The sequence below is a fragment of the Raphanus sativus genome, chromosome 3, assembly GCF_000801105.2.
Source record: "Raphanus sativus cultivar WK10039 chromosome 3, ASM80110v3, whole genome shotgun sequence".
NCBI lineage: Eukaryota > Viridiplantae > Streptophyta > Magnoliopsida > Brassicales > Brassicaceae > Raphanus > Raphanus sativus.
The window spans coordinates 10,410,924-10,435,901 of NC_079513.1; the positions used below are offsets into that span (position 1 = coordinate 10,410,924).

A 24,978-nucleotide genomic window follows, 5' to 3' on the forward strand; every position below is an offset into this window, starting at 1 on the left:
CTAAAAGTTCACTCTAGGGGTGAACCTAAGAATTCATAGCAGAACCCTACAATTTTAGCAATGCATTCTATAACGTATATATAGTTATTACGTGTATCTTTACTATTAAATATAGTCAATTTTCCAATTGTAGATATTTCCGTGACTTGCACATAATCCAATCAATCATATATAATTTTAGGATCAACAGAAAGTGAAAATATAGAAAGAGTAATAAATCAATAATTACGTGGTCACCTAACCTATGTGAATATTTAGAAAGAGTAATTATGCATATTTAGAATATTTTAAATATCATATTTATGTACCAAATAAAAACATATATTCCAATATGACTACACCTTGTGTATACATCATGATTACTAAATATTTTTGATCAGGTCTGCAATTGATAGGCTGGAATTATATTGACTATAGTTTACACATAGGTATCAATACATCCGAAATTCTATCAGGTTTTAGATATCCGAACGGGTTCAAATTTTTGGTATTTAAAGAACCAAAACCAAACCCGATCCGAACCAAAGTATTTCGGGTACTCGAATGTATCCCAAATAGATTAATATACATATATGTATATATATATTAACTATTTTTAGATTTAATGTATATTAAAAACATCCAAAATATATATGATACTTTTAAGTTGTCCAAAATACTCGAAAATATATACAAATAATCAAAAGTATATGTATAAATAGTTAAAGTACACTCAAAACACCTAAAATATTTATTGATTCTCTATCCAAATATTCAAACCAAACCAATTTATATGTTAAGTTTAGGTATTTTGACTCACGTTATTCAAATTTACATGTAATATATTATTTTATTTATAGATTTCGTGAAATTTAAAGTATATAATGAATTTTAAAATTTTAAAAATAATTTAAATGGGTTATCCGGATCCGAGCCAAACCCGCAAGGATCCGAACTGAAACCAAACTAAAAAATTAGAAATATCCGAATGGGGATGAAATCATTGATCCCGAAAATCCGAAATCCATATCTAATCCGAATGGGTACCCGAATGTCCACCTCTAATAGATTATGACATATGACCACAGTTTATTCTTATAATGATTATTATTAATGAAAATATCACTTTTATAAGCACAGATGATGGGAGTCAAAGTTCGTGTATCATCTGATTTTGATGATTGCACTGGTGAGCTCTTAAGAAGTTATGCGAGTCAAACGCCGTGTGATATATGTGCATTTTTGCAAAAAGTAAGTACTGCCAATACGTTTATTAATAGGTGGGTTGAATGTCAATGGCATATTTTGTAAATATTCTAGTAAAGAAAGAGGAGTTATTTATTCAAGCTGAGAAAGATTATCAGACTGCCACCTTAGCATAGTATGGCTGTAATATTTTACAAAATAAAGGTTACTGTCCTAAAATGTTTCTCAATTAATAAGAAAGGGATTATTATAAACTTAGTTCAGTCAAAAAGAAAAAAAAAACTTAGCTCAATAGAGAGAGAGAGAGAGAGAGAGAGAGAGAGAGAGAGAGAGAGTCAGTAGAAGCCCTAGCCGTCGTGTTTCTCCGGCGTCTGACGCTGCGTCGTCGCCGGAGAGCCCCTTTCCCTTTCTTCGTTTTTCCTTTTGCCTTCGTTAACGCTCCTTCCCCTCGGCGAGATGCTTGTGAACTCTGGTTTCTTCGGCTCTTCAGATCTCAGATCTGGCCGTGTAGTGCGGTTTCCGAACTTCTGGAGTCACAGCGAGTTGAGTCTCGAAGGTGTCGCTGACGGAGGTCGGCTTTTAGGGTTGGATTTTGGACGGAGCTATTTTCCCCTTGCCGCTCCGTGTTCCTCCGTTGATGTCTGATCTGTGCCGTCGTCGTTCTCCCTCGAGCTCCATTGTGTTCTTTTGCAGGTGTTAGAGGATGAGCTCCGGTTGGATTCGACATCAAAACCCGTCTTTTTCATTCCGGAAGAACCGAAGCTCATGCTCGTGGAGATGTTGCTTCGCTCTGTTCCGGCGGCTCGGTTTTGGAGTCAAGACTAGGAACTCGTGATGGAAGGTCCTAAGTGGCAGCTAACGCACCAGTTTGGTGGGGAACCCATTTCTGTGTTTGAAAAGAAATCTGTCAATAAGGTATTTTCCCATTTAGTGGTTCTTTAGGCTTGGAATCCATACAATAAGGCTGGGGTACGACTGCTATCTGGACGGGACTTGAGGGGGAAGTATGCGCCTTGGCGTTGAGTTGGTATGATCCAAGTTCTGAATGTCAATCAAGTGGTGATCTCCAGCAAGGTCTTAGATTGTAATTCCTTTGTAAAGTCTCTGTTTTTTCAGTTGTGGTCAATGCCCGTGTAGTTAGTGGTGTAAGGAATGATTCATTTTCACCATTTTGGTAAAATGAATTTGTTTCCATGGTGGTCAAAGTGATAGGTAGTTAGATGAGGCAATGTAGGATCCAAATAAGTGATCCTAGATGATGCTATATCTACTTCCATAGATCACATTGTGGTTAAAGTCTCTGTTGAGGCATTGTGGTCACAATTGTTTGTATCAAAACATTTGGCTAATGAAAAGTTGAAGTTGAGTTGAAAAAAAAAAAAAAAACTTAGCTCAATCATATTGTCTTGTATTCAGAGAGAGCGTCAGCGCAAGAGAAGGCCAAAAAAAAAGACAAGATGCTCATGTTAGAGTCACGTGCAACTTTTCTACGCTGACATTTTCGCGCCTGATCAGGTGACTTTCAAGGGCTGGTGGATCTACTAGCAAGGGCTGGTCAATTAGATAAAGCAGAGATGTTGATAAATGGTAATGCCTTTTGGGCCTGATTTTGTTATTTGGGGAACTTGGCTTGCGGATTGCATTCATGTTTGGAGCTAGGTGAAGTTGCTGCTAAAGGAATCTCGAGGTTGAGAAGAGAGCAGCATCCCGCAGCTTATGATGTTCTGTGTAGAGTTCATAGCGAGAAAGGAGATTGGACTAGTGTTATGGAGTTGAGGAGATTGAAGAGGAAGACTTTTTTTTTTGGACAAATGATGAGGAAGACTAAAGCCAAGAAACAAGACGCTAGTAGCTGGATTGAATAGTGCCGATGGGTAACAGAGCTTTTGTAATCTCAAACTTATAAAGATTTTAAAACGAAAATTTTGAGTAATGCAAGATTCTTTCATTGAACAAAAACAAAGGACCAAGTATCCAACATAAATTATACAAAACATAGTCTTACGACAAAGAGATTTTTCTTGCCTTGGTGATTTAAATCTCTAGCTGATGCAGCGAGTGGATCTCTTCACCTTCTGCTCTTGCTCTCGTCCTTTACCCTCTCTCTCTTCTTATAAAGCTTCTCAAGGACTCGTTTTGCCTCACAGTTGGGGAAGTTGGAAAGATCATAGTAATGCGGTGCAACATCTACTAACCTGAAAACAAACCAAAGATGGTCGGTTGCCACAGGCTGAGTTTATCAGATAACAGAAGCAGGAAATGGAAACTAACCAGTCACCGCGGATATCTGTAACAGTGCGAATGAAATTGCGAGTAGTCAAGACATATTCATTATAAATCACCCACTCTGGTTTGTGATCCAGGCAATTAGATGGATGCAAGTGAACCACCTGTCCATCATATACAAGTGTTATAAGCAATTAAAAAGCATGAACTTTCTTATGAACGCAAAAAAAAAGGATTATGTTTTGACATACTTGGTTATCTTTGACGGTCAAGTAATGGCCAGTGCGTTCTAGGTGAGCCACCTGCATGAAATAGCCAGAAAGCATTGCCTTTCTGATATTGACGTAGTAGTCGCGGCTGTTGAAATCCGTGCTGCACATCTTGAGATTAAACCTCGACATTATTCTCACCAGCTGCTGCCTCACATTGTCTGCAGACTTCATTGCTCTATTGTTGACAAAGTTCTCAAAACACCAGTTTGGGTCCTCATCTGTGAGAATTGCAAGTGCCCAGGTCAACTACTTGTCTCAAGCAGAGCTATAACAGAGGATAGAAAAAAATATATATAACTCACTGTTCTGCTTGTAGGCGTGGTACACGTTTAGCAGCGTCAGGTGATCTCCATCAATGTGTCCAAACTTAGATTTAGCTTCATCTGCTGCTTTTTGAGCCTCTCTAGGCCGAACAAAGCAATTCGGTACTAGAGAAATAATTTGTTTCATAACAGAATAGGTCCATGGAAGAGGTCAGCAGATGCATAGAAGCGACAGAGAGACGATACCATTTTCTTGAGAGAAAACTGACAAACTGCAACTAGATGCATCAGCACTTACATAGATTTTCCCAACCGCTAGTCAACCTAACTCTAATGGCAGGATACACAAATGCAGACACATGGAATGTTTGTACGCAGTAGATGTTTGTGAATATGACATGCTTATTGATGACTTCTATCTCATACACAATGGCCTATTCCCTAAAAAATAATATAGCACATGATATATAATGGCAAAAGACGTACCTGATAACATTGCAGAAACTGAGAGAATCTCATTTGAACAGTTGAATTCAGGGCTGACTATGAGCATCTTTGACATCTGTGGATCCAAGGGAAACTCACTCATTATCTCACCAGTCCTTGTCAAGTTACCTTCATCATCCAATGCTCCAAGATAATTCAAAACCTCTAATGCTCTCATCAGTGTCTCAGGAGCAGGAGGGTCCATGAAATCAAAGTGAACCAAGTCATCTATACCCAGCTTTTTCAATGTCAAGACAGTATTAGCAAGATTAGATCTCAATATCTCAGGATACGTCTGCGGCTGCAGATCATCGTTGAAACTCTTCTCTGTGTAGAGCCTGAAACATTTTCCAGGGCGAGTTCTACCGGCACGACCTGACCTCTGGTGAGCACTTGCCTTTGAAATCGGGGACACCAGCAATGACTCAACACGGATCCTTGGGTTGTAGACTTTCTGCTTGGCAAAACCAGGGTCAATAACATAAACAATCCCATCAATTGTCAAAGATGTTTCGGCGATGTTGGTTGAGACAACAATCTTTCTACCAGCAGGACCACCTTCTGTTACTGGCTCTGGTGCAGGGTCGAAAATCTTCTGCTGCATCGCTGGAGGGAGAGTAGAATACAAAGGCACAACTTTGACAGGACCCACTTGATCTCCAAGGTTACCGACCTCTTTATTGATCTTACGGCAGGCATCTTCTATCTCCTCCTCTCCAGTTAAGAAAACAAGAACATCTCCAGGCGGCTCAGACATATGTATCTGAACAACAGTCCTTATCGCAGCTTCAAGATAGTCCCTCTCAGGCTCCTGTGTGTAAAATATCTCAACCGGATGAAGTCTACCAGGGACTTTCATAAGAGGAGCACCGCTAAAATACTCCTGAAACTTCTCAGCTTCTAAGGTTGCACTCATCACAACCAGCTTAAGGTCAGGTCTGTTCCTCAGAACCTCTTTCAGGAGACCAAAAAGCACATCAGTAGCCAAAGTTCTTTCGTGAGCTTCGTCGAGAATAATAACTTTGTATCTCTCTAGAAGTGGGTCAGCCATTGCCTCTCTCAACAGCATACCATCAGTCAAATATCTGCAACGGAATTTCATCATTATGATCAGATCAAAAAACATAAACATTAAAATGAAAAAAAAAAGAAAAGAAGCTCACTTGAGCATAGTACGAGGGCCACTACAGTCCTCAAAACGGATGCTGTAACCGACTTCCTCTCCAATGGTGACATCCATTTCATCAGCAACACGACGAGACACAGACATAGCAGCGACTCTACGAGGCTGAGTGCAGCCAACTAACCATTTCTTGTGCTTATCTGTCTTCCCAGCCTCCACCGCATCTAAAACAAACTGTGGAATCTGTAACAATAATAAAACAGCCATCACTACTGTTAACTTCCACATTCCTAAAAATCTCTAAATAAAAAAAAAATCATTCTCACCTGAGTAGTTTTACCACTCCCAGTCTCACCGACGAGGATGAGCGTCTGGTTAGATTGCAACGTACGGAGAAACTCATCTTTCTGCAGCCAAACGGGAAGATCTCTCCTCTTCTCGAGAATATCGTAGTACCTCTGCGAGTAAGGCTTCCCGTTCCATTTGTTGATCAGATTAGCCGCCGCCGACCCCGACGTAGCTCCGAGAACGTTGGATTTGTTGTTCTTCGCCGAAAGAGATGGATCTTCCATAACATCGAACAAACTAACCTTCCGCTTCCTCTCCGTACCCATGATCAATGAATGAATGAGCGAACGAGAAACTTGGACTCAATGCAGCGGAGAAAAGGAAAGCTAGGGTTTGTGGCGCGAGGGGGAGGAGATCGTATAGGTTTATTCGGATTTACGAATTTAACCCTAATGGTTTCCAATGGCCCGTTAAGTTTTAATTGGGTTCTACATAAGACAGCAAGCTTGGCCCATGTTTTGCATATTCATCTAGCACACTAGTAGACTTGACTCCGACACTCTTTAGTCCTAGAATTCTATAAAACCTGCATTTGTTTTTAATAATTTTCTGTATGATTTGATAAGTTTTATAAATTGGCAGAATATAAATTAACATCCATATTTTTCTGGTATATTGTGATGTATGTGAAATTTTTTAAAAGAATTGTGTTGGCTCATATATTAGTACATTTATTTATCTGGACGATTGTCAAATTTTTTTATAGAATTTTTGTTTTCTAATAGTTAAATGATGAGTGATTTATCACAAAGTGATTTGAAATATATTTTCGGTGATATCAAGCCACTAAAAGAAAAAAAAAATATGTAAATGCATGGTAAATAACCAATTTTTTATACAGTCTAATATTTTTTATGATTAAATAAGATTTACAAAAGAGAAAAAGACTAGGATATCATCAGTCTAAATTTTTGTTTCCAAACTAGCACTCAAGGTCCAAAGTCACAAAAATAGGTTTCATTAAAGTTGATCATTTACTCTTATGCCCCCTTCTTTCTCTAATTAATTAAATTAAATTTCCTCTTATGCATACTCCATAAGGTTGAAGCATCTCTCCTACATCTGCCATATGATTCTTGTAAATACTAGAGATGCTCACTGCTAAAAAAAACATAAGAAATAAATATAAAACAAGTATAAGAAATATTAATAAGAATAATATGTAACTAACCCTACATAAGGTTTGGCAAGAGCAAGGTTTTGGATGATAGCAAGATGTGCTATTTTCTTCTCCATTTCAGTGAGTGTAATTGTTTTGCGAGCTGATATTGGACGACCCTCTAAGATGGAGCTATTCTCATACTCCATGTTCCTTTCTATTTTGTCTTTTTCATTTGTTGACTTCTTCAGAAATTCACTGCAAAACTTCATACATTCCTCAGCTAGATAAGACTCAGCGATGCACCCTTCTAATCTAGCAGGATTTCTGACAAAGTCTTTAAGGACTTTCATGTACCTGCAAATTAGAATATATGTAGATTGTCAAAAGAATATTAAAATCTATAACACTCATGTATTTATTACCTCTCAAATGGGTACATCCATCTAAAATGGACATGTCCCCCAAGTTGGGTTTCCCTTCCTAGATGCACAGTCAAAGGACTATGATATCAAAGAAACTTTGAGGAAAATATCTTTCAAACAAGCAAATTGTCTCAAAAATCTCCACTTCCTTTACCAAAATATGCTCCCTGTCGATCACTCTCTGGGACAACAGATTGAAGAATGCGCATAACCTTGAAATTGCTAGCCTAGGTCCTTTAGATAACAGCTCTTTAAATGCAATTGGAAGCAGTTGCTGCATTAAGACATGATAGTTATGTGATTTCTGCTCTGTGACTTTACAGTTGGCCGGCCCTGAGCCAAGCCTGATGAAACATTCGTTTCAAGCCCCCGAATTTTTTTTTAAAAATTACATGGAAATAAGCCCCCAAATTTGTAAAAAAAAAAAATTTCGGCCCCCAAATTATTGAATTCCTTCTTGACTTGTCTACAGCCCCCGAAATTTCAGGGCCGGCCCTGCTTTACACTCATCTAACGAAACTCCTTTAGATATGTTTGAACAATACCCATCTGGCCCTTTGAAGTCAAATAGTCGCCTGCAAAATATCTTCTTCTCTGCCTTGGACAAGGACCAATGTGCTGGAGGAACATATGTTCGTTTCCCATGGATGCGAGGGTGCAAATCCTCCCTACCAAGATCCTCAAGATCTTTACGAGCAGGAAGACCTTCCTTAGATTTCCCACAGTGCAACAATGTCGAGACTAGACTAACAGCCACATTTCTCTCGACATGCATAACATCTAAGTTGTATCTCACTGGGAGTTCCTTATCATAACAGAAACAATACAAAAATAGAATTTATAAAGAGATCATAACAGAGACAATACAAAAAGCACATGAAAGAGATCTTACCGCCCAATAAGGTAGCTTGAAAAATATTGACTGCTTCTTCCATCTAGATAACTCATCCTTATTTACTTTTACTTCTTCCTCTTCCTCTTCCTCTTCCTCTTCCTCTGCCTCTGATTCACTGGATCCTAAATCAGTATAGACCATACGTTTATTAAGAATATAATAAATGTTGACAATTTAATTTACTATTTATTTTTCCATACACTTTTCAATAACTATCCACAGATAAAATTTAATCAATTCGAATATTCACAATTAATGTTTCTCAAAAATATTAAAAAGTACCTTAAAAATATAAAAAATCTATCTTTGTGGAACAAGAATAAAATCTAGAAAATCTTATTTTTGGAGCCGGGTGGAGTAATAAATTATAAAATAAATTTATATTATTATTTGCAAAGTGGTTTTTCTAAACAGAACTCTCACGTTAAAAGTTAGAGAATTTAAAGTCAATGATACCATTAATGAATTTTATATATAATTTAAAACGAATTTAATATATTAGTAATATTAGATTTATAAGTTATATCAGATAATTGATTAGAAATTAATACAATATTTTTTTCGAGATAAAACATATTTAAAAAAATAAGATATATATATATTTATATTGTTATGTGAAAATAACATTTCTCTATTATAAAAGGTAAAGTGAAAAAACAAAAGAATTTATATTTAAATATTAATCAAGGAGAAATATTTGTATAAAGATATTTTCTAAAGTATTTTTAATATGTGAGTTTTTCTAAAATTTTAACACAATGAAGCATATGTATATATATATTGATGATTTTTTCCATATATAAATAATTTGATATTTGATATAAACTTCTTAAGAACATAAATAATAATTTGATAGTATTCTGGTTCTTTAGAACACAAAATAATAAATATCCGTAAAAAATATTATGTCTGCATGTGCGGGAAAAACACCTAGTATCTTAAAATTTCAGAAATATTTATCAAATATCAAATTACTCAATAAGAAACTCAAAATTAATTTCCCCCCAAAAATAGAAACTCAAAACTATAATATTTAGATATTAAATGGGCTGATAGCGCAGGTGAACTGTAGTTAGGGCCGTGCTCACCATTGTAAGTATGAATTGAATTCTACTGGCCTCCAGGCTCAAGTAAAATCTGCATGTGTTCGTTGATCGCTTTCATTAGTTTGAAACGTGATTGGTCGTCGTTGAAGAACATCTACCATCAATTTCCCGATGAGACTGCAACCCTCAGGAGTCAGGACTGTTTTATCTCCAATTCAAAACTAATATGTTTCTGTCAGAGTATAACATCTCTGAGCAACCCCATCACTGTGCTTAAATTCATCGCAGTTAACGACTCTCTGTTCTCATATCTTCTGCAATATGATAATATCCATGTAATGGATATAAGATCTCGCTACTTTGATGAAACTGTTATCTGAATCGTTGTGTTGGTAGATCACTACTATGAATTTACTGTGTTAGCAATCATATTTTTGCTATAAAATTTGGATTTATGTTGTGTGTGCGTGTGTATATTTTGTGCTTAAATTGATCTATTCTCTAGTTCTTTGGACATAGCTTTATTGAATTTATTGTCTATTCTTGAATTTTGAATTCAACCACTTCTAGTTTTCCTCTTATTTTCAGCAATGCAAGTATGAAAGAAAAAAAAAATCTGCTACCGCCTCTACACTTGGACGGATTCTAGCTACTTGTTCTAAGCAGGTTTGTTCGGCAGCTCCATTACTTTGTCTTGGTTTAGTGTAATAATTCAACTTAAAATTGCACTTTTGTTACAGGCCAGAGAGACTACTGGAGCTTTGTTGCATCGAAAGTCTACGAGGTTGAAAGAGACTTGTCCTTGAAAGAGTTTCTTGCATTGAAGAACTGTATGCAGCATACCATATAATTCAAATTTTGTTTTCTAGAGACTTGTCTTGATAATATTATCTTCATCAATCTAAACTAATCAGTTCTACCATAATTATTTTTTCTTTCTTTTCCTTATAGATCCAGGGAAAGGCTTAAATCACGATAATATTATCCTTCTCTTTCAAGGCACTTATCAGCACTGCTTAAGATGTAAGCCATTCGTTTTTCATCTTTCTAAAAGTTCTTTGTGAAATTGTTCTGAGTGATAGCCTGCAATATGGTTTTGATACAACTTTAATTGACTTAAAGAGTATGTCTAACAGGATTTCAAGTTCACTGCCAAGTGTTGGCTTAGGTGGATTATCACATGCCTATATATAACATCCATCCCTACGTTGCAATATTCTTGAATCGAGGGGCAGTTCTATGATGATGCCAACAGATTGCTAATTTCTACCACATCTAGTCAGGTGTTCTTTCTTTGCTTTTCCTTTGTTATTTTTATTTGATTTTTGTTTTCAACAAATAAATGATATTTATATTAAACTTGATGATCTATATCCTTGGCTGATTTCCCCATTTTTCTGTTTAGGTCGTTTCATGGAAAACCATTTAAACAAGATGTATCTCCTTCAGTTGGTTCTATAATAGAAGGGCACACCTCTCTACAGATTCTCTCTTGACAAAAAAGTGATAGCTTTCCAGAGATCTTACTGTGAAATACAGTTTTTTCATCGAGAAACCAAGCAGGTACTTACCCACAAATGCTGGCTAGGATCAGAGATCATACTTGGATTCTTCTGGAGTGACTCTCCCTTACTTGATTTTGCAATTGTAAAAATCAGGTGTAGCTTGTTTTATTCTCTACATATTTTACCTACATAGGACGCTTTCCAGTTCTGGTTATTTATATTTTTATGTTAATGATAGTTTTTATGTTTTTTTTTTGTCTCAGTGGCATGGACTTATTTGCTTGTGATTCTATGTTGAATTTTCGTTTGGTAGAAACCAGGAAAGTGAATGTAAATTGGTACATCTACACACATGAAACTCGACTGGCTCTTCTTGCATCAGGAATGAAAACCAAGACAGTTACTAGATTTCAAGCATTACATCAAATTTATCGTCAAGCAAAGTAAACTAAGTTGATATATTGTCCAATGCATGTGTACAACCCCCCCCCCCCCCCCCCCCCCCCAAGAAGTAAACCCCTCCCCCCTCCCCACAAGTAAATCAAAGAATTAAGGGGGACTTATTGAATTGATGATTTGATGGAGTTTCACTTTTTCACTCCCCTTATTGGATCTAGTATTTGTAAAAGTTTCTTTAAATCCTAGGTTATTGGACTAGTCATTTATATAAATCCTATTAAATCTTCCCTTATTGGAAAACTGGGATTTCACTAATTAGATTTGTCAAAAAATTATTAGGATTATCAAAGAACTGATGTGTAGTTAAAATTCAACAGAGATAAATAGAACCTAAAGAGATGGTATTTCACAAACAAAAAATGATTATTTCGTTCTTTTTGTTTAAACTTTCAGATTTTTTTTCTCAAATGTTAACCCAGTTAAAAATTGAAGAAATGGGTTCAATGAACTCCAGAGTTGTTCCTATCGCCTTTGATGAAACTATTCGACTCCGTTGATGATTACTCAGATCATTTGTGGGAAGATGCTCAAGAAATGAGCGGTTTAATGAATGGTGTGAGCTTAGCGGATAGTAAGATGATGCATAAGTTAAAGTTCATATGCAAAATTGTTGAACAAGCCAAACACCTTGCCACTATTTATGAGCCATACACTTTCTATAGTGGAAGGTAAGAACAAACAACATTATAGTTTTATGACCAAACCGACAAACTTACTCTCGAACATTATCCGGATAACTTACCAGAGGTCATTAGCTCTACTGGAAATGACCTGACCATTGTGTCAAAGATCCTCAGTTCGAGTCACCGCTGTGACAAAACTAATATTACATGCTGTGTTTTCGGGTCTGGGAGGGTTAGAACTTTGGTCCGAACTTCCTAGTAATTAAAAAAAAGACAAACTTTGATTTTTTTTGTGTGTTTGATGCAAATTTGATAACAGAAATACCGTAGAGGTTAATGGAGTATATGTTACAATACAAATGTTCACATTCCCGTTTTAAGAACACATGTCTTCAACAGAAAAGCTTAAGTAAAAATCTTGTTAAACATGACCAAAACCAAATATTACCTTTTCTTTGATCGTTTTTATCTAAATATTTATGTGTATTCTTGTTGTGTTGTCTAGTATATCACTTTGATTTGTAAAATTTGAATGTAGTGGTAGTGTCATCTCAAGTTTGCCTAAACTCTAAGCATGTTGGATTTGATCCATAAGCCCACAATGAAACTATACACTGAAAGAAAACATAACTTTTGAAACATAAATATTAAATGCTGAATTATGAAGTTATAACATAAAATGATTAATGAACAAACGTCTTATTAATTAATTATGCTTCCGCAAATCACCATGTTCATTTCCCTATAAAATCTTTCGTTTATTGATACTAATCAAACATCTACCAATAACAAAATCAAATATGGCAAAGTCTCTTCACATTGCAATGTTTGTATCCATAGTAATGGTCTTCACGTCATACCCAATTTCTTCCCAGGAAATTGATCAATATTCACAAGAAGTACCAGAAGATGTAAAGATATCTCCTACATCTGATTTTGATATTTATGTCGAATCTCCTGATGAATCTCCATTTAGAGAAGCTGATTCACCCGCATTGGAATATGGGAAGAAGTTTGGACACGATTACACAGACAAAGAGCTCGGGTTTCTTAAGGTTTGCTTTCAAAAGCTGAAACTCATCACACTGTGGAGATGATTTGTTCAAGAACATGGTAGATGAGGGAAAGCCAGAATTGTTAGCTGAATGTTGTGGTGAACTAATAAATATTGGGAAAGATTGTTATCTAGGAATGGCTCAAATCATTTTATCGAGTTACGAGTTTAGAAATATTGCGTTTAAGGCTATTCTGAAAAGCAAACAGACATGGAGCGATTGTGTTCGTTTAACTGAGAATCAGAACTCAGTTTGGCAGCTTGATCGTTTTTAAGGAACTAAACTAATTGATATCATGTTGTACTGATGTTTTATATATGTCATTTTGTAATTCATGTGTAATGACATTTACCATTATATAAATAAGTCTAAAGATCTTTTCACCAAAAAATCTTTTACAGATCTTGACTCGTTGGAGTAACATGCAAGTTGAATCACCGATCAACATAAATGGTATTGTTATTTAGATATATTTAACGGATATAGATGTAAATTCTCCAAATCACACAACCCAAACCACCATTCAGGATATCCGTATTCGTAAAACCCAGTACAGTTACATTCTCTAATGCACTTCTCCTTGCATTGCTTTCAACACAATTCTCTCTTATCCGCAAATCATAATGGCTATGATTGTCCCAGGTCAGGCCTGGGCATAAATCCAGAATCCAAAATCTGAACCGAATCTGAACCGAAAAACCAGATCTGTTATCCGATCTAAAATGTAAAAATACCCGAACAAGGTTTATAGGGTGGTATAAATAATATATGAACTTGAAGTGTTACTAACCGAACACGAACTGTAACTCGAAAAATCTGAGATTAATAGTTAATATAAATATTTTAAAATATATATAAGTACTTCAATTATTAAATTCAATATTTGTTGTAATATGATATATTATAATAATTTTTTAAAAATGCATTAAAGTACTTATAAATAAGTACTTTATTATTTGCTCATGAAATAAAAAGTTTACTCTCTATAAGGTAATATATATTATTTACAAATGATATTTGTTTTCATGCTTATTTTAACATTTTATTGTTGTTTTATCAATTTATGTGTGATAGATAAATTTTTATTTAATTTAGGTGTTTTCTTTATGTTTTTCTTTAAGTTATTGTTTTTTTACTTTGGTTATATCCGAACCAAACCGATCCGAATGACATATGATTACTTTATTGGTTTTCAGACGCAATACAATTTTGAATCGAATCTGAAGTGTTATTATATGAACCCGTCCCATACTAATAAAATTTTAGTATGGAATCTAGAAGCGTAAATCTGAAAACCCTAAAATCTTAAATACCCAATCCAAACACCAACTGATACCTGAACGCCCAGACGTGTAGAAGCATCTGCTTTCGGCCGGTAAATAAAGATGTGACTTTCGGCTATTTTGAAATTGTTACCTCTAGTTCATATGGTAAAAATAGCTAATTTCCACTTAAAGGTAACAGGTTGAAAAGTACTTACCAGCCTTGTTTTTTTTCTTTGTGCTTCCAGCCTAACTTTTAAAAAAGTTTTTCAGGGCGGTCTCTAACAAGACAAAACCTTCTAGAAAAGCTTTAAAAGCATGAATCAAGAGATTTTCATGTTGTTGTTTATTGTATCTCGTGATTTCACACACAAGTGACAATCAATTCCTAATTAAATGTCTTTTTGTTATTTAAATTTAATTGAAAATCGAAATACATAGACGCAACTCGTAACTTATGTGTTGACCCATTTATGATTTTATTACAATTAAGGTTTATCATCTATATTATTAAAAACAGGAACATTACAACTTCTTCTAGGTAGATTTTTAAAGGTGGACCTCATATATTTAAATTAAATGTCTCATTCTTTATATATAATACGTACCATAGTCTAACTTTGCATTGATGTATTTCCTTAAATACAATTCTTCTTTTTGTCCATATTCCATATATGATTTTTACATTTATTACATGTCGATTTAAATAAGATATATACTAAGAATACTAAAAAATATTAATCGTTCTATAATTACCCTATACAATTCATTTTAAATTTATCAGTATATTTTCATTGGCCATATTAATTTTATTAGTACGAATAACATTAGGTAGATAAGTCATAGATACATACATAAAGATATGACTATTCTTATAACTACGTTGGGCCTAATCTACTTTTTAAAAACAAATAACACATAGCTTCATATATTGTATAGAATATAGTAATATTGTATAGTATTATACTTATACAATAATACTAAAAACAAACCAAACTGAAATATAATATATATCGAAAATGCTTTGAACCATTACACACAAAATATATTAGACCTCAGAGATAAAATTCACTTTGAAATTACGTAATAACTATTTTAAGAAATTAAATTTCGTAATGTACAAAAAAACATAAGTTTTTCATCAAATTTAGTCAATATATGTGAGTAAAATGACATACATATGACCTTTATTGATACTCAAAAAGGTTACAGTAGATCATTGAATTTTCATATGTATGTCATTTTGCTGATACTATAATTGTTCTTGACCAACACTATATATCATATTAACACAAGTTACTGATGTTTCACCATATAGTCAAGTCATGGTGATGTGTTATAATTTCAGATGTTTCATAAAGGCCTCGACCATTATTCCAGGACTCTATTGATTTTGGAAAGTCAGTCTAACAATCGTATAGTAGAAAGTTGTAATCTTATTATCTATCTATCTATTCTATTAAAACAGCAGTGTGCCCTATTGATAAAAGTTGTGTCCACTTTTTAAATTTTATAACTGCATTATATGAATATATACATTCCTTTTTATATGGTAACTCCAAAAACAATTATATTTCTTCTGGCAGATCAGTTTACACAGGCAGTTACATCTCTAATCTCTATCTTCTAATACGTCTACAACACATAATTTTCAGATTTTAAATGACTGTTGCAGAAACCCTATTCCAATTTTCAAACATCGATCAAATCTGCAAATACAGGTGTTTAAACCATATAAGAATTCAAAATTACTTACAAGAAAAACATATTTAACAAGTAAAACCCAGAAAATCAACTTATATACTCATGGTTAACCATGGCTATTTTTCTAAATCGGAGTCATCATTTTTTGTTTCTAAAGGTTAAAATCCGGTATTATATGTCAAATTTGCAAGATTTAAGCAAAAAAATCAATAAAACGTATAACAATGGATGGATTCTATAAGAAGAACAATGGCGGCTGTAAAACTCTGATCTGCAAAACCTAATTCGACCTGGGAAAAGATAACAAAAATTACATTTATGCCATTAATAAAAGAAAAACAAAAAAATTGAAAAAACACTAGGAGTTGATCGAGCTCGGGTCATGGGGACAGGTGCATGGATTTTTCCCACTAGGCTATGGAACACAACACTTTCGAATTCTTAAACAACCTATTTTGCTTAATTTCTAAGCTTACTTCTTAGAAAGCAATCAAAAGATTTTAAAGTCAGAACAATTAGTTTGAGATTGAATCATTGAGTAGCTATAAAAAAATATTGATGCATCAAAGTTGACTATAAAAATTGCTACAAATGTTTTTGACCAAAGAAAATTGCTACAAATGCAAAAGGATTTCCAGAATTGTTTTAGAGATTATTGTAGCCATCCCTAGTTATGACCTATCACCATATTACTACTTGTATTTTATTTAGGCATATACACTTAGAAAATTTAATATGTTTTGAATATCAGTTTCATAATCCAAATTAAAACAAAGTAAATACTTTTTTGTTCTTACTTTCTATAATATTCTAGCTAATTACTATATTTTAAACTTGATTTTTTTATATTAAATCTTAAATATCCTTTCAGAATGATACAAACCAAGATAATAAGAATACATAAATTCTGAAGAATTACTAAATGTAGTATTTATGATTAGGAAAAAAATATGTCTTCCAATGTTAGTTGGACTCTAATTGTAAAAAAATTGACCAAAAATACTCTTATATGAGATTTGTTCCAAAAAAAATCCTTTATTTTTATGTTTAGAAAAAACACACATTTATATTTAAGTAAATTGACTAAACTATACAATTTGAAGTTTTATTTATTTACTTTTTTTAAAAACACTATTAATATATACACATTGTCTTACTAATATATATATATATATATATATATATATATATATATATATTATATATATATCTTACTTTAAAAATAAAAAAATGAGGCATTTCTGTTTTTTTTCAGGAGCTTTTCCTTGTTCTCTATTTTTTTTTTCATACCGTCTGTTTCGTCTAAGTTTTTCTGCTTATTTTTTTAATTAAATAAAATAAAAATTTAACAATTTATACGAAAATAAATTAATTTACTGCTTGTCCCTGGAATACAATGATTGAACTAAACAATAAGACATTTAACTGCGAAAACATCTGCACTTGGTATAACAATGTATATCTTGTTATTACCAATATGACTTTATTGTTCCCAAGTGTAAGAGGTGTAGGGAAGGACCGGTCTAAAGTAGTTGCAGCCACTGTCACGATCCAAGGAGCCATGTTTCCCACAGTCTGAGCAGCTGCACCAGAGTTACCATGGAATGCCCCTGTAGCCCTGCTGATTGACAAATAAATATACATTAAGGAAAAAGAGGTGGTTCTGGGTGTTCTTTTGGTTTAGTCATACTGGTTTTATTTGATTAATATTCTAATTTGCAATATTGTTGAGCCGTAATGAGTCCCCACTATTTCATCCGTTTCTGTCGGCTTTTAATTTCTTACCACACTTTTGTTTGTTTTTTTATTCTTGTATCACACTTTTTAGGCCTGGGGCTAAGCTTATTGCTTAGACCATCTTTATTGATGTTCCTTAGCAAAGTCCTTATGAGGGAAAATGTGGGAATTGAGGAGAAAAGAGAAGGGAAAAACCTTTATTTAAATGTTGGCCCTTGTTTTTTACGGAACAAAAAAAAACAAAAAAAACAAAAAATCCTTAGTTAAGGGACAAAGTCCAGTCCCTCTAATAATGATGTCCTAAGAGTGTAGTTACGAAGGATCTTTTTCAATCATATATATATGTGGGTTATCCTCTATGGCTTAGTCATCTTTTTGTTTAAGGCTTGATAACCACTATCACCTTCTTGTTGATTGTACTTGATCCTTTGTACCTCCTTCATATATATAAAATCTAGTGTTTAAAAAAAAACTTACTTTAAAAATAGAATTGATATAAAATCATATTACATAAAATTCCATAACATTGCGTCGATATCAACTTTGACAACAACTTGCTAGTTTTCCAATTTCAATGATTATAATATTGAAAACTCGCTCCTACGAAATACTAATCAAATACATGATTCACTACTCAGTGGTTCAATTAGTAGTCTTGTTTAATGTTTCAAGCCAGATTCTCAATCACGTGGAGAGTTCCTTCAAACAATCTTAGCTGGTCCACACTTTCAGAACACAAAACCACAAAAAACGGCATGGCTAATACAGGAAAGAAGTTTTCAATAGAGAGAGAGATAACAAACCATTCTTCTCATATGTGCTTGAACGCGAGGACTTGTATCTGGAATGGAAGAGACATGCAATCTACACAACGTACGGAAGCACACATTAAATTCTCTTCTGCAAAATATATTGACCACATTTTTCAACAGTTATAGATTATATGTTGCTGCTTACCGAGAAATAGCATTCTGATGATGGCACACAGAGGTTAGAGCTCCCAGTGTCAAACACCACGGTGAACTTTTGTGGTGGAGTACCAATAGCGATCTCACCGTAGTACTGAGCATCTACATGTTTTCACTGATAAGTCTGGACAACCCACTATATACTGTCCAACAGAAGCAAATCGGTTTTACAAATTATGCTCAGAGGAATTTCTAGCTCTCGGTGGTGGTGGACGCTTTGCTCTCTATCTAGATACCTTACACGTCAATATCCGTATGGCAAACTGGTGTAACCTGTTTTGACATAAGTACCCAATAGATTAGTTCAACAGCTCAAACAAATTGCCAAGGATGACCAAACAATGCGGAGGGAATAGTTTTTACTCACATGAAGAATCATACACCAATGGGGACAACTGATGCTTAAGTCAGTCATAGTCCTGCGCAGAGCTTTCTTTTCATTCTCTGTTAATTCATCTCCTATTACAGACCTCCGAAGTAGCTCGATAGCAGTAACTGAATCAGATCCAAGACGCTGAAGACCTTGCCACACGTCCTATCAAAAATATCACAGCAACTACACCATGAAGTAGACTAAATGTCAAGGAACAAAGATGATCAGAAAAAGTTGGGCGCCATGAAGGTTTGAAATGACTTTCATACTGTGTTTGTTTCTTTGATTTGATGGAGTGTTTTTGTCAGTGACGTTTTCTTTCTTTGAGCTCTGAACAAACTCCACACCTTTCGTGCTACTGCCTGATGTAGAAGGATCCCCAGAACTTCCCTGCAGAACGTGCCAAATTGATATTTACTAAATGTGTCGAAAATGAAACAAACATCTTGCAGCAAAGTCTGGTTACTACTAACCTCTTCATTTACCGACTCATCTGTACTTCTTTGGACCCGCTTCTCCAGCTCTATCATTTCATTCCTTAGAAGTTCAAACTGATAGATCCAATTCGGTTCGAAATCCAAGCTATCAGCGTTTTCTCTTGATCTCTCAATATGTTCACATGCCTGCTTATTGTCAAAAAAAAAATCCAAAGATATTAACACAGCATCTTCTCACTTGGTTAAAATCAAATTCGAAATATCAAATACAAAGATATTATATGTAAGATATGCTTCACATTAGATAGGAAATTAAAGAATACCAATAAGTTTGGAGCAGACTTTCTCACTGGGCGATCAAAGAAACCCCAGAATCCACGATTCCTACTGATGTAGATGCATGCAAGAAAGTACATAAGTAGAGCAAGAGAATAAATGTGAACCTAAAGCATATAACTCATAAACACAAAAATATACTCCCTCCGTTTCGATTTAATTGTCGTTCTGGAGCAAAAATTTCGTTTCAAAATAAGTGTCGTTTATGATTTCAATGCAAAATTTATTAATAAAATTCTCCAATTCATTTTTCTATTGGTTAAAATATGGTTAGTTGTATAGGTAATTGTGTTTTTATTTTGGGAATATACAAAATTATATGTTTTATTAATATATGTGCATAACCTAGAACGACAAATAAAATGAAACGGAGGGAGTATATAATAACAGAACCTGCAAACATACCTTGTGCCTTGATCTACAGAACTAATTGGATGTTTGTTTTCATTCTTAGACTCTCCTCTTCATTCTTTTTTTTCTAGGCATCAATCGATTACGTTAGTTTAAACCTTTCACAAACAAACAAAAATAATTATTAGCATATCTGCGATGAATAAATAATTAGAGTGCAAAGAAACAAAAGAAGACTTCTTTCATGGGTTATGTAAAGATGTTATTTGTTGTGCTTGTAAAGGAAATAGATTAAACAGAACCTGGCAAGTCAGTTTTTGTGTTGGCCAAATCAGATTGTTTCAAGGTTGCGGAACCACCGGAAGCTTTTTGTCGGTTCCGTTCAACCGTCGCAGCAATCTCAACGACATGGTTTGGTCTATAAAACTAATTGCAACATAGGCGTCAACATAGACGATTCGTGTAATATAAGAAACGCTTGGCTAATAAAACGATCTCTCTTGCAAGATTTCCCTGAAGATGTTCAACTGAAGGCTGTAGAGGGGGATCTGTTTCTATGGGATGGAAGCGAAGAAGACGAAGCAGTAGCGAGATGACGATGGTTTCTTTCGTGGTCGTTTACTTGTGTGATAGTTAGAATAGGGCTTACAGCAAGCCCAAAACCCACTCGCTGTCTGTTTGTCTGATATGGGTAATAATCAAACGAAGCCCAACCAAAAGCAAGCCTGTATAATGTGGAAAAACAAAATGTGTTGATTGGCCTGAATTTTCATGCTGACGTGGACAGCTTAAAAATTCACCATATTCTCCTTTTAGTATTGTTTGATTTGATTTGATATATATATATATATAACACTAAAAGATCTGATCTACATCCGCATAAACAACTACTAAATCCGACGACACCATAAAACATATCTCTTGACGACGTTTCAAAACACAAACCATGTTCCCAGTTCCTCCAACGACTTTTTTGAATATGAACACTACTCATAAAATCAGCGACACTCTTAGCACAAACCCAACAGGAGTTGACGATGCTTATCCTTAGCACGAACCGGAGAAGCTACATGGACTAAGGGCGTGACAGTGTCGCACCATAACATTTTCAGATGTGGTGTAATTCTTATAAAATTTGAGTGATGCACTCCCCCCCCCCCCGCCCCCTGTTTATATATTATGCTTCTGTTAATAGTTTTGATTTTTGCCCTGGATAAAAATCATCTAGATTCGCCACTGGCACGAATCCAGCAAAGCCAATGATGCTCTATGGCACGACTTATCGAAATCCTATGAATTTCTAAGCAAAGATCCAAAAGTTGTCGGAACACTACACTAAGCAGTCTAAGCCTCAGAAATTTTATTTATCTGACCCGAACAGTAATACGGTTAGTTCGATTCGAAATTAGTTAATTCGGTTCAAAAATTTCATATAATTTGGATATAATTTATATACGCAAAGATCCAAAAGTGGTCGAGTTATGACAACCTGACACTACCTAGAACTAGAACTTAAAAACAGGCCGAGTGATTAGTTTCTGAGTTAATGTCGAGACCAAAATCCAGAAGCAAAAGAAATAGGCAATGCCTACTAAAATAGTTCAAGCGACCAAGGCAGCGCCGGAGTGGCGCTGGGAAAACAAGCAACAGCTTGTTGCGCTTTTGTTCAAGGCCAGGCCTAACTCAAGTAGATGGTGTGCCATTTGTTCTTGTTGTTGGTAGGAAATGTGAAGTAGATCACAGATCAGTAAACACATGTTGTCAAGGTTCTCAGTTGACACTTAGTGAAATTCATTAAGACGCGTGTAGGTGTAGTCCAAATACAACTCAAAGTCAAAGCTAATGAAGACTGCGTCTACCTTAGGGGTGGGCGTTCGGATATCCGTTTGGGTCGGGTATTTCGGATTTTCGGGTCGGGTCTAACGAAGACTGCGTCTAGCCGTCTACCCACCCCTAGTCTACCCTCTCCACTTTCTTCTTTCACCAGAGAAGTTAAGACAGTAAATGGTTGTATAAACACAGGTATGTATGTTCAATTTAGTATATTAAAAATGTGTAATCGATTTTAAAGTGACATCACTTTAAAAACATTCGAAAAAAAAACTAAAATAAGATTCTTTCGTGTTCCTTTACCAAAACAATTTAGAAATGTTCTTAGACAAGGAACATGCTTTCCCAACAAAAGTTTAAGCATAGGAAACAATCTCTCAACTACAAACACACTTTCATACCACAGACTGAAAAGGAAATTGAGCAAGCCAACACCATAAAACATTATTACATGCACCAAAATCATTAAAATAAGCACCAATCCTCATCATTTATTCAGTTGTCCCGTCATTTGTTTTGTAGATTCCAAATCTATTTCTGGAATTCGATAACAGAATATGAATGGACATAACAAACAACTTCACACCGAAGAAAACCTGAACCAAATGCTAAATTCTCCAACTGCGAAAACGATCTCTCTTTACCACCTGAGCATTGTGTTAGCATCAACATGTCCATACCAAAAATGAAGTTAGAGGAAAAGTCACCACTCTTTGGTTCTGATGGTGTTATCAAATCTACAATGATCACTTTTCCATTTTCCGGTAGACTCTTCCAACAATTCTTTAGAAGCTTTATACAGAGTTCATCCGTCCAATCATGTAGTATCCACTACCAACAAATTAACCACAATGTTTTAGAAAAAAAAGAACTCTAACAAAACTCAAAGATATCAAATTATTCTTTTTGTATTTTTTTTAAAGGGTGCAACAAATATCAAATTATACTTACTTTCATAAAGACCGCATCTCCTTTGGGAACTTCTATAAACATATCTCCAGAGACATGCTCCACTCCTAAAATTAGCAAAATTAAACAAATTGATTGGCACTTCATCATATAACTTTATCAAAAAAAAAAAAAAAGTAGTTATGTACCTGGATATAAAGGAGCATTGGCTAAAACCTGAGGTAAGTCAAAATTAACACCCTTGATATGAGGATACTTGGAAGTGACTAGACCTAATGTAGTGCCACTTCCTCCACCAACATCCACCAAAGTGTTAACATCTTCAAATCCTTTGTAAGCTTCTAGAAGCTTCTTCAAAATCATGGTGGAAGGTTCTGACATGGCACGATCAAACACTTTAGCAAATTTTCCATCTGAGTTAATGTATTCAAAAAGTCTCATGCCATGGGCAGAGCTGAATGCATCTCTTCCTTCTAGTATCACATCTTTAAGATTTGTCCTGTGAATAAAGGAAAAGAAAATAATATACACCTGTTCATTTATGATTGGTTTATAAAGAACATTCGTTGTAAACTAGTAACGGTGAGGAACGAACCAACTCGGTTTAACTCATTTACAAATAATGAAGTACGTACCAAGTCTTGAAAAACACTTCGGTGTGGAGCAACATAAACATAGGAACAAGAGAACCAGAACCGTCACTAAATTTCAAGAAATACTTGCAAACCGGCTCGGTTGCATATATCATCTCCATCTTTCCGGCTCGACCGTTTTCTGTACCTTCTACCATACGGCACTTCAAAACAGAGTGGCTGACGAGTAACCGCAGCATCCTGTCAAGCAACACTGGGGCCTCCGGGTTGGTGGGTTTGGTTGGGAGACTACGGGCTATCTCATACGGTGAGAGCCACACGTCGTTGCCTGCTGCAGCGATCGTGTCGATGACACCAAGCTCCAAGGCGGCTTTGAGAACCATGGGGAAAGCCACTATATTGACGATACTCTCCGCTTGCAAACTCACCATTTTGTCGTCTTCTTGCTCTTCTTTGGTTAAAACCGGCTTAGAGTAAGTGAGTAAGGGGTCTTGAAGATGGTTTGGCATTATTGTTGGTGGTTATAAGATTGAAAGAAGAGTTTGTGTTTGTTTGCGAGTTTGGTTGTGTTCATACTTATTGCTATTTATAGAGAAAAGGAACACAAGCCATGAAGCCAAAGCCAACTGTTTCGAGTTTTGATTTGATGACCAACTGGCTCCACCACACGACGAGGTATGGCCAATATTTTATTTATTTTTTGTTGGAGATTTTCGAGACGATAACATCTATGCATACTCATTTGTTTTTTGGTTTTATTTAGAACATTACATACTCATTTGTTTAAGAATGAAATGACAAGCTTTGATGTTAATGGAACCATAGAGTGGAGTCTTGACCATCGCCAAAGAGGAGAAGGGAATTCTTAGCTAATTCCATAACATTACCTAATTTATTTTTGTACCGAAAGTTTATTGAAACAAATAAGAGGAAATCTTCTATTATATTAAAAGAGAAGTCACAATCTTAATTCATGTGTGATTTTCTTAAAAATAGATCATTAACTAGAAATCATTTACCATTCATTAATTACTAAATATATGATTCAATAATATATCATTCCTAATAAATTATTCTTAAAAATCAGGATTGGTTAACAAACACATATTTGAATACTTAATAAATGATTTATATTGGTGTAATTTAGATAAACCATTGTATACTAAGATGTTTTCGTAGGAATAATATATGCGAGAGTGTACGATTGAGATATACCATCATATAATATAGTTGAAATAACTATCAAACTATAAAACCGTTTGTAGACAGACTATTTCAACTAAAATTAACCAGTAAAACTCTGTTTGTATCGTTGTAGTCACTAAAACATTATGAATGCATGCTCAATCTTTATATATATTGGTAAGTTAAATAAAGAATATAATGATCCAAGAATATATATTATGTAGAAGAAGATACAAATACATGTGAAAATTTGAAACAATATATTCAACAAAACAATAAACAG

At 34.7% G+C, this 24,978-nt stretch overlaps 3 protein-coding genes and 1 pseudogene across 4 annotated transcripts; 1 reads left to right on the plus strand and 3 right to left on the minus strand.

Moving 5' to 3' along the window:
- Nucleotides 1-3,108: 3,108 nt before the first annotated feature.
- On the minus strand, nucleotides 3,109-6,267 carry LOC108847518 (probable pre-mRNA-splicing factor ATP-dependent RNA helicase DEAH3). Of its 2 annotated transcripts, XM_018620774.2 has the most exons (7): nucleotides 5,882-6,262; nucleotides 5,596-5,798; nucleotides 4,433-5,517; nucleotides 3,986-4,111; nucleotides 3,663-3,901; nucleotides 3,457-3,575; nucleotides 3,109-3,380 (listed from the first exon to the last, which is right to left on the minus strand). In XM_018620774.2, the coding sequence occupies exons 1-7, from the start codon at nucleotides 6,167-6,169 to the stop codon at nucleotides 3,254-3,256; spliced, it is 2,187 nt and encodes a 728-aa protein (XP_018476276.2). In that variant the 5' UTR covers nucleotides 6,170-6,262; the 3' UTR covers nucleotides 3,109-3,253. The 2 variants fall into 2 exon arrangements, with proteins under 2 accessions (XP_018476276.2, XP_018476277.2); XM_018620775.2 differs by lacking the exons at nucleotides 3,109-3,380; nucleotides 3,457-3,575; nucleotides 3,663-3,901 and having other exon boundaries at nucleotides 3,992-4,218; nucleotides 5,882-6,267.
- A 6,488-nt stretch (nucleotides 6,268-12,755) lies between these two features.
- LOC108845182 (protein DOWN-REGULATED IN DIF1 11-like) lies at nucleotides 12,756-13,284 on the plus strand (annotated as a pseudogene).
- Nucleotides 13,285-18,380: 5,096 nt separating this feature from the next.
- Nucleotides 18,381-19,907, minus strand: LOC108845164 (uncharacterized). The gene is made up of 8 exons (XM_057006304.1): nucleotides 19,815-19,907; nucleotides 19,528-19,677; nucleotides 19,316-19,444; nucleotides 19,152-19,216; nucleotides 18,923-18,954; nucleotides 18,671-18,783; nucleotides 18,517-18,577; nucleotides 18,381-18,472 (listed from the first exon to the last, which is right to left on the minus strand). Exons 1-8 carry the CDS (start codon nucleotides 19,905-19,907, stop codon nucleotides 18,381-18,383), a joined length of 735 nt encoding a protein of 244 aa, XP_056862284.1.
- Nucleotides 19,908-22,282: 2,375 nt separating this feature from the next.
- Nucleotides 22,283-24,055, minus strand: LOC108845887 (indole glucosinolate O-methyltransferase 1). Its single transcript, XM_018619085.2, has 4 exons — nucleotides 23,553-24,055; nucleotides 23,106-23,416; nucleotides 22,960-23,024; nucleotides 22,283-22,839 (listed from the first exon to the last, which is right to left on the minus strand). Exons 1-4 carry the CDS (start codon nucleotides 24,017-24,019, stop codon nucleotides 22,540-22,542), a joined length of 1,143 nt encoding a protein of 380 aa, XP_018474587.2. The 5' UTR covers nucleotides 24,020-24,055; the 3' UTR covers nucleotides 22,283-22,539.
- Between the last annotated feature and the right edge of the window lie 923 nt (nucleotides 24,056-24,978).

What these genes read in the sequence shown, in the direction of transcription:
- LOC108845887 (XM_018619085.2), bottom strand. Translation starts at nt 24,019, where the DNA reads ATGCCAAACCATCTTCAAGACCCCTTACTCACTTACTCTAAGCCGGTT. An exon ending in CAATGCTCCTTTATATCCAG is followed by an intron (nt 23,025 to 23,105) that starts GTACATAACTAC and finishes TGCTAATTTTAG; the next exon opens with GAGTGGAGCATGTCTCTGGA. An exon ending in GAGATGCGGTCTTTATGAAA is followed by an intron (nt 22,840 to 22,959) that starts GTAAGTATAATT and finishes ATTTGTTGGTAG; the next exon opens with TGGATACTACATGATTGGAC.
- LOC108845164 (XM_057006304.1), bottom strand. Translation starts at nt 19,907, where the DNA reads ATGTACTTTCTTGCATGCATCTACATCAGTAGGAATCGTGGATTCTGG. An exon ending in AGTCTGCTCCAAACTTATTG is followed by an intron (nt 19,678 to 19,814) that starts GTATTCTTTAAT and finishes GACAATAAGCAG; the next exon opens with GCATGTGAACATATTGAGAG. An exon ending in AAGCACATATGAGAAGAATG is followed by an intron (nt 18,473 to 18,516) that starts GTTTGTTATCTC and finishes TTCCTGTATTAG; the next exon opens with CCATGCCGTTTTTTGTGGTT.
- LOC108847518 (XM_018620774.2), bottom strand. Translation starts at nt 6,169, where the DNA reads ATGGGTACGGAGAGGAAGCGGAAGGTTAGTTTGTTCGATGTTATGGAA. An exon ending in GGAGTGGTAAAACTACTCAG is followed by an intron (nt 5,799 to 5,881) that starts GTGAGAATGATT and finishes TTATTGTTACAG; the next exon opens with ATTCCACAGTTTGTTTTAGA. An exon ending in CCACGCCTACAAGCAGAACA is followed by an intron (nt 3,902 to 3,985) that starts GTGAGTTATATA and finishes CAATTCTCACAG; the next exon opens with ATGAGGACCCAAACTGGTGT.